We start from the raw sequence: 9,382 nt of genomic DNA, 5'->3' as shown, positions 1-9,382 counted from the left end.
TGCCTATGCAAATATATGCAAATCAGTCATTCCTCCTGTATCCATTTTGGTGGTGAACTTGCAAACTATAGAGGGCACGGTGTTATGATATTTTTGGGATAGTTCAACCAATAGATGGCACTGTGTCACACATGCTCCCACAATGGGCACTCACACCCTGTACCCATCCTGTATCTATATATACAGGGTGACATGGACATAAGACAGAGTTATGAAAGTACATGGGGTGTCCAGCATATAAAATTCCACATTTCAATGCAGTCTCTGGTTATCCTTAAGTCAATGTACCGCCGGCCCAAAGAGTGTTCCATAATAGGCTGCCAGATGATGGTGACTCGCGTCACATAGAGTAACACTGGAGTAATATAAGGTTGATCTACTTGTGTATTAAGTTACAACTCCCTGTGAGTTCACACAGCGCCGAACACCAACCGACTGTGAGATACATTCAATCCCTTTGTTGCAATTTATTGTGCAACAATCTCACCATAAGTATTGGGGTACTTTAGATAATCGAGATAATCGAGAGGTAGACATTTTCAGGTGTATAATCCTCAGCAATATTCAAATAGAAATTAAACCTGAATAACCACCAGAACAATGACTGCTTCTTCATAGTAATTCACAATACTATACAACATTGTCAGAGGTGTACAAGATTAACACTGGATTAATAACAGGTTGATTTATTTATTCATTTGCCCTTAACTCCCTGTAGGCTTTTATAACATTATACTCCTACCCAATCTGAATAATATTAAATTGTTGTGTTGCAATTTATTTTGTAACAATTGTACAAGAGTGTTACATAATTACATCTATCTGTTAACTCCTTCCTATTAGTAAGACTCAATTAACGGGCACAATTTAGTAATTTAATCCCTTGCTGAAATTCATTTCAACTAAACAAGTCATACAAATACAGGTTGATATTATACGCTAGTGGTAAAACGGATAAATCAAGCACCCTTTATATATCAGTTACTTGTGCTCATGTGAAGTTGTCAAACACCCTGTATAAAGTGACCCTAGTGGTTGCTGTTACTCTGTTACACCACGTTATAGGTCCAGTACTGACAGTTATGCCACAACAGGTTTATTAGTTCTTATATACCAAACATATACACTTGAACATAGTAAATTATAGGTATTACCAGATCAACTAGAATGCTATAATAGTATTATGATATTGCATTTCCAGAATCTCTCTTGTATTTTTTAACTTCACACATTTGTTTTTAATTTATGCATTAAAAGTTATATTTTAATTATAGATAAGGTTTTTCACCCCGTGGAAAAAAAAATGTATAAAACCTTAGGGGACACAAAAGTGCTATATTTGTCCATACTTTCTAGTCAGACTGTCCTGACTCAACTCTGTAAACAAAGCATTACGTAAGCTCTCAAGTCACGCTAACCCGATGAGTGTAAATCACGAATGCGCTCCAGTGAAGTCATTTACTTTCAACTTGTAATGCGACCGCAATTTCCATTGTGCAAAAAGAAAAACAAAACTGACAGAGTTTGCGTACAAACGGTAGCTCTCCACTCGTAATCTAGCCCTTAATGTTCATTTGTTGTGGAAGGAAACATTCAGATTAAGGTCCAGACAAGTTGAAAGTAAAAAGTTATTGCTCTGCAGCTAACCCGTAAAAAGCCAAACTTAGAATATTGCACACACGATAACCTTTTCCCCCATGCAATTCAATGGAGCAAAAAAAGTGAGTGGAAAAAACTAACAACCTACTCATGTGCAAAGCTGATTGCATATTCTCAAGTGCCCTAACCCGATTCCAATGTTCTTCACATAGCAAAATATGTTTTATTTATCCACAATACATATTTTTACATATATCTGATGTGTTTTTTTTTTTTTGGTACAATATATATATATATATATATATATATATATATATATATATATATATATATATACTGTATATATATATATATATATATATATATATATACACACACACATTATTATATATAGGTATAGATATATACATCAATATATGGGAACATCTATTTACAAATACATAGAACATATTCTGCTATGTGCAGAACATTGGATTGTGAAATAAACAGTATAACACTTTATTAAATATGAATTTTGCATACATATGATTCTACATGTTTTCATCTACTTAAACTGCAAAGGGCTACAAGGCACTTATATATATGTCTATATATGTTTACATATGTATTTATGTGTATATATATGTCTGCCTTTTTTTCTAACACCTAAAACCTCATATCTTTGAGCCATTATAAATTTTGTGTGCAATAATTTTGTGAATAATTTTTATTAGATAGTGCGCTCTAACTATTAGACAGGTCGCTCTAACTAGTCGCACATTAACTTCAATTGCTCTCAAGAGATAGCGTTTCCTTTAAACACCTGCTTTGACACCCCCTGCTAGCGGCCCATTGGCCGTGAATTTGCAAGTGGCGGCATACGCTTTCGGCATTTAGCGAGGTGCAGCATAATAAATAGGCCCTATTGTCTTGAGAACAGCGCAGTGACATGAGGAAGACACTCTCGGACAGTGTTTCACTTGTACAGAGCGCAGAGATTGATGAAACACGCTTCCAATCGAGAGGACTGCTGAGCTGCAAGTGTTTATCAAATGGGTTCTGCTGATTGATTGTTTTATGAAATACATTACCATGTTATATTTCTGTATATGTCTGACCATTTTAGCAGGTTTGCAACAGTTAAATATACTGTTAACCTGATTCCCTTGTGCTTCCAGTTTCTTTTGCATTTGTGACTCGGATATTAACAGAATAAAAACCATTTAAAGGGATAGAAAAGGTCAAAATTGGAATATGCACAAGTGCATTTCAATTTTAAATTGGACCAATTTTTAAATTTACTTACATTTAGTAGAAATAGTTCTAGTAAAATCTTTTACTGGTTTTGAGCAGCATATGCACATATTCTGCGAGGACCTGTGAACCAGTAAGCTCAGAGAACTGAGGGCAGTGTGTATTGTGTTGGTGAAGACTTAGAGGCCCATTTATCAAGCTACGAATGGAGCTTGAGGGCCCGTGTTTAAAGACCGCTGCTCCATATCCCTGTATGCCTGCTCTGATGAGGCAGACAGAGATCGCCGAAATTCAACCCGATCGAGTACGATCGGGTTGATTGACACCCCCCTGCTGGCGGCCCATTGGCCGCAAGTCTGTAGGGGGCGGCGTTGCACCAGCAGCTCACAAGAGCTGCTGGTGCAATGCTGAATACGGAGAGCGTATTGCTCTCCGCATTCAGCGAGGTCTGTTGGACCTGATCCGCACTGTCAGATCAGGTCCGACAGACATTTGATAATTCAGCCTCAATATTTGTGACATATAAGCCACTGCTGACTGACTCTCAAGGAGCGTTGCTTGAATACTGGTCCATGGGCCCTCGCAGCATATGTGCATATGCTACTGAAAAACAGTTAACCCCTTAATGACTGAGGACGTGCAGGGTACGTCCTCAGAAAAAAGGCAGTTAATGCCTGAGAACGTACCCTGCACGTCCTCAGTCTGGAAAGCAGCTGGAAGCGATCCTGCTCGCTTCCAGCTGCTTTCCGGTTATTGCAGTGATGCCTCGATATCGAGGCATCCTGCAATAACATTTTTAAGCCATCCGGTGCAGAGAGAGCCACTCTGTGGCCCTCTCTGCACCGGAGATTGTTGGCTTACCGGCGTTGGTGGGTGGGAGGCTGGTGGGAGGCGGGTGGTGGCCATCGATGGCCTTGGCGACTTGCAGGAGGGGCGGGATCGTGGGCGTGGGCGGTTGGGGGCGCGCACTGGCGCGCGCACGTGCACGGAAGGGCGGGGGCGGGCGCGTGCACGGGGAGGGAGCGGGTGGGAACCGCTACACTACAGAATAAAGTAAAAAAAAAAAGCATACAAAAGGGAATAAAAGTTTTTTTAATTATAAATCAATTAAGGTGTTGGGGTTTGTCTGTTAGGGGGGGTGAATCTACACTGCAGAATTTATATTTTTGTTTTAAAAAAACACTTTTTTTTCTTGAAACTGGGTACTGGCAGACAGCTGCCAGTACCCAAGATGGCCCCCAATAATGCAGAGGGGGAGGGTAAGAGAGCTGTTTTGGGGGTGGATCAGGGAGGTTGGGGGCTAAGGGGGGATTCTACAAAGTAGCATATGTAAATATGCTAAAAAAAAAAAAAGAACAAATTAAAAAAACCTTTTATTTTAGTACTGGCAGAGTTTCTGCCAGTACTTAAGATGGCGGGGACAATTGTGGGGTGGGGGAGGGAAGGGAGCTGTTTGGGAGGGATCAGGGGGTCTGATGTGTCAGGTGGGAGGCTGATCTCTACACTAAAGCTAAAATTAACCCTGCAAGCTCCCCACAAACTACCTAATTAACCCCTTCACTGCTAGCCATAATATACGTGTGATGCGCAGCAGCATTTAGCGGCCTTCTAATTACCAAAAAGCAACGCCGAAGTCATATATGTCTGCTATTTCTGAACAAAGGGGATCCCAGAAAAGCATTTACAACCATTTGTGCCATAATTGCATAAGCTGTTTGTAAATAATTTCAGTGAGAAACCTAAAATTTTGAAAAATTTAACGTTTTTTTAAATTTGATCGCATATGGTGGTGAAATGGTGGCATGAAATATACCAAAATGGGCCTAGATCAATACTTGGGGTTGTCTACTACACTACACTAAAGCTAAAATTAACCATACAAGCTCCCTACATGCTCCCTAATTAACCCCTTCACTGCTGGGCATAAAACACGTGTGGTGCGCAGTGGCATTTAGCAGCCTTCTAATTACCAAAAAGCAACACCAAAGCCATATATGTCTGCTATTTATGAACAAAGGGGATCCCAGAGAAGAATTTACAACCATTTATGCCATAATTGCACAAGTTGTTTGTAAATAATTTCAGTGAGAAACCTAAAGTTTGTGAAAAAATTTGTGAAAAAGTGAACAATTTTTTTTATTTGATCGCATTTGGCGGTGAAATGGTGGCATGAAATATACCAAAATGGGCCTAGATCAATACTTTGGGATATCTTCTAAAAAAAAATATATACATGTCAATGGATATTCAGGGATTCCTGAAAGATATCAGTGTCCCAATGTAACTAGCACTCATTTTGAAAAAAAGTGGTTTGGAAATAGCAAAGTGCTACTTGTATTTATGGACCTATAACTTGCAAAAAAAGCAAAGAACATGTAAACATTGGGTATTTCTAAACTCAGAACAAAATTTAGAAACTATTTAGCATGGGATTTTTTTGGTGGTTGTAGATGTGTAACAGATTTTGGGGGTCAAAGTTAGAAAAAGTGTGTTTTCTTCCATTTTTTCCTCATATTTTATAAAAAAAATTAGAGTAAATTATAAGATATGATAAAAATAATGGTATCTTTAGAAAGCCCATTTAATGGCGAGAAAAACGGTATATAATATGTGTGGGTACAGTAAATGAGTAAGAGGAAAATTACAGCTAAACACAAACACCGCAAAAATGTAAAAATAGCCTTGGTCCCAAACGGACAGAAAATGGAAAAGTGCTGCGGTCATTAAGGGGTTAAAGGGACACTAAACCCAAATTTTTTTCTTTCATGATTCAGTTAGAGCATGCAATTTTAAGCAACTTTCTAATTTACTCCTATTATGAATTTTTCTTCGTTCACTTGCTATCTTTATTTGAAAAAAAGGCATCTAAGCTTCTTTTTTTGTTCAGAACCCTGGAGAGCACTTTTTTATTGGTGGATGAATTTATCCACCAATCAGCAAGAATAACCCAGGTTATTCAACAAAAATGGGCCGGCATCTAAACTTACATTCTTGCATTTCAAATAAAGATAACAAGAGAATGAAGAAAATATGATAATAGGAGTAAATTAGAAAGTTGCTTAAAATTGCATGCTCTATCTGAATCACAAAAGAAAACATTTGGGTTTAGTGTCCCTTTAATACGCTTCACTAGAAGCGTTTTTTGCTAATGGAAGTGTATTGCAAAAAAGACTACTATTTAAAATTGAAATGCACCCATGTACATTTCATGTTGGCCTTTCTGCACCTTTAAGATATTGCAGCTCCTTGTGCTAATTAAATGAAGAAAATAAACAGATCATTGATGTTGTCTTATATCATACTCTGATGTGAAGTAACATTTTAGCAATGTGAAATTTAAAGGGGTAGTCTACAATATATATTTTGTTTTGTTTTAAAAGATAGATAAATTACCCATTCCCTAGTTTTGCATAACCAAGACAGTTATATTAATATACTTTTTACCTCTATGATTACCTTGTATCTAAGCATTTTCTGACAGCCCCCTGATCGCATGAGTTTTTTATTTATTATCTATTGAGTTCCATTTAGTACTGTGTTGTACTAACTCTTAAATAACTTTCCGGGCGTGAACGCTTTGTTATCTGTATGGCCCACATGAACTACCACTCTCCTGTTGTGAAAAGCAAATACAAAAGCATGTGATTAAGAGGCTGTCAATAGAGCCTTTGAAACAAGCAGAAATTTAGAGGTTTAAATGTTATTAAGTATATTAATATATCAATGTTGGTTGTGCAAAGATGGGGAATGAGTAGTAAAGGCGTTACTTATCTTTTTAAACAATAACAATGTTTGTGTAGACTGTCCCTTTAAAGGGTTGTGAAACAGTAAAACACATGCTTGATATAATGATGTATTCAAAGCAAAGTCTAGCTTTAGAATACTATGGAGATATATTTTTACAATTATATTACTCCCTGAAACATTGAATATATAAGTGTAAAGGTTTAGTTTCTATAAATTACTTTAGTTTCTATAAAGTAATGGGCACCACCATGTTTGAACTAGTTTTCTATTTTTGTTTGTGCAAACAAGGCTGTGTGGAATCCTTTTTTTCCCCACACAGTCTTGTTTTGACAGTGTCTTTGCCTATGTCTTTTTTTTTTATCTGTTCCTAATTGTCATCAGTGGGAAAGATAGATAAGGGAAACTTACGTTAACGTCAAACATGGCATTGCTCATTAATTTATGGAGACTTGGTGGAATTTAGAAAATCATCAATTTCCAGCATTAAATTATAGGAAAAGGAGACAGAATAAATAATGAAAGTGTATTGCAAAGGTTTTAAATAATTTTACAACCCAGAGAGGTGACAGATTCAACAGGATATTTTTTTCAAAGTGACAGTTTATTTTATTGAGATTTAAGCCAACAATAAATATTCCTTATTTTACAGGGATGTTCAAGTGTTTTTGATCATTATGTAGTATTTGTGTTACATAAAGAAAATGCTGCCTAATGCTTGTTTGTAGTCATTTGAATTTTCAGATATTCGGCATTCATTTGCATAAACAAATGTCAGCTACAGCAGTGGATAGCAGTGTTTGGCTATTCAGGGGCCAGATTTAATTGTCTTATTAGTGAAAAACATAAAGATCTGGATTTGCACAGATATTTGTGTCTTGTAGTATTAGACAAATAAATCTGTCTCCGAAGAGCTAAATGACTCAACCCACGGCAATATTAATTATTAGTTTGTGCAAACAGATGCCAAATATCCGAATACACCTACCTGTTAGTGTGTATGTTGATGTTGTACTGCTAATTAATTTAAAATTAATTAAAAAATAAAAATAATAATGTCTTAGATATACATTTTCAGTTTTCTTGCAAACAAATTAAATCAAGTTTTATAGTTGAGATAGAGAGAGTAAAAGAGAGAGGGGGAGGGTTTAAAAAATAAAAAAAACATTAAAAATGCATTACAAATAAATATAAAAAGTTCTAGAGGTACAATCAGAGAGCCTTTTCTGAGCAACCGCTTGTAAAAATTGGGGTTCTTCTAAAAATACAAAATACAATTGTACTTTTACGCAACCTTTCTTCAAAATTCCCCAACATATTTGACAACTTTGTCCTTTGTCAGCTTCCATTGGGAGTTTCCATTAACCAGTAGTCCTGTGTTTCTCATCCCTTATTCCAGCCTTAACCTTAAGATACATATCTTCAAAGCCATGATAGAATGTTAAAAAATTCCATCTCCCATTTAAAACATACTATGAGGTATTTAAAAGAGTGGTAGGTGATGATGATTCCAAACTTTGCTTTGATTCCTCAGTGCTTACTTTGTGGTGTTGAACTGAAGAAGAAAATAAGGGGTTACAGAGTTATAGGTGGGTTATATGGGTCATAGCAACAGGTCATATGGAACAACATACAAAGGTATATGCCGTTATATTGGGCAATAGGAGGAGATATAGGGAGATGCTATAGGGCTCAACAGAGGCAGCAGTTACATTGGTCAAAAAAAATAATAAAATAAATCTAATCTTAAAAAATAAATAAATAAACAAAAAATGAGAGGTTATATGGATCAATAGGAAGGTTATATGCAGAGGTAGGAGGAGTTATATAGGGTATATAGCGTAATAGGAGGAGTAATAAGGAGATTTTCTCAGAAGTAAAATGATGGGTTATTGGTAAAGCTTTTATGGGACACATTAGTAGGTTATAGGAATTTATATATAATCAATAGGAGGAGTTATACAAAGATAATTTATGGGACAATAGGATCGGTTTTAGAAATAAATTATGTGGTGTTATTAATAGGTTAAAAGAGACAGTTATATGGGGTAATATAATGCTTTATAGAGAGAAGTAATATTGGGTAATAGGAAAAGAGTCGGCATATTTATCAATGTGCGAGTGGACATGAAACAAAGTAGCGTATCATGTCTGCCACACATTGATAAATGCCGACAGCATTCTTGTGAACTGCTGGTGCAATGTCACCCCCTGCAGATTTGCGGCCAATCAGTCGCTAGCAGGGGGTGTCAATCATCCCGATCGTATTTGATCGGGTTGATTTCTGTCCGTGGCCTCAGATCAGGCGGACAAGTTATGGAGCAGCAGTCTTTAGAGGGGCACTCTAACAACAGGCAAGCTACGGAGCTTGGTAAATATGCCCCTAAGTAGTGGTTTTATGAATCAATATGATGGATTTTAACAATGGTCTATATGCATAGTACATAGTTATAGTAATAAGTTATACAAAGCAAAAAAAAGAGATGTAAAGGATGGTTGTGTGGAGCCAAATACTGAGTTAGTGAGAGAAGTTATATAGAACAATAAAAAGACTGTAGATAGATAATGGGGGAATTAAAATGAGAGGGTTATTTGGTAAAGTAGGATGGATTCTGTGTTAAAGTTAAATGGGGTAATAGTAGATATTAAAGGGACATTAAACACTAAATAAATGCTAGATAGAATGATGCATTCAAAGTAAAGATTAGCCCATGACTAACATGTAGATGTATTTATTAAAGTTTCTTTAGTTGTTTAAAAAGTGACAGAATAAGTGTAAAGTTTTAGTGTCTATAAAACACTGGGA

General features: G+C 36.4%; 1 protein-coding gene across 1 annotated transcript in view; it reads right to left on the bottom strand.

Annotated features, from left to right (window-relative positions):
• Positions 1-7,161: 7,161 nt before the first annotated feature.
• LOC128667061 (major histocompatibility complex class I-related gene protein) overlaps positions 7,162-9,382 on the bottom strand; it is a 58,845-nt gene continuing 56,624 nt past the window's right edge. The window contains exon 6 of the mRNA XM_053721945.1: positions 7,162-8,131. Within this exon, the coding sequence (XP_053577920.1) occupies positions 8,049-8,131 (83 nt within the window). The 3' untranslated portion in view covers positions 7,162-8,048. The remainder of the gene's footprint in view (positions 8,132-9,382) is intronic.

Source organism: Bombina bombina, chromosome 7 (genome assembly GCF_027579735.1).
Source record: "Bombina bombina isolate aBomBom1 chromosome 7, aBomBom1.pri, whole genome shotgun sequence".
Lineage (NCBI taxonomy): Eukaryota > Metazoa > Chordata > Amphibia > Anura > Bombinatoridae > Bombina > Bombina bombina.
Note: the sequence above shows the minus strand (reverse complement) of the source record. Positions and strands in the feature narration are given on the sequence as shown.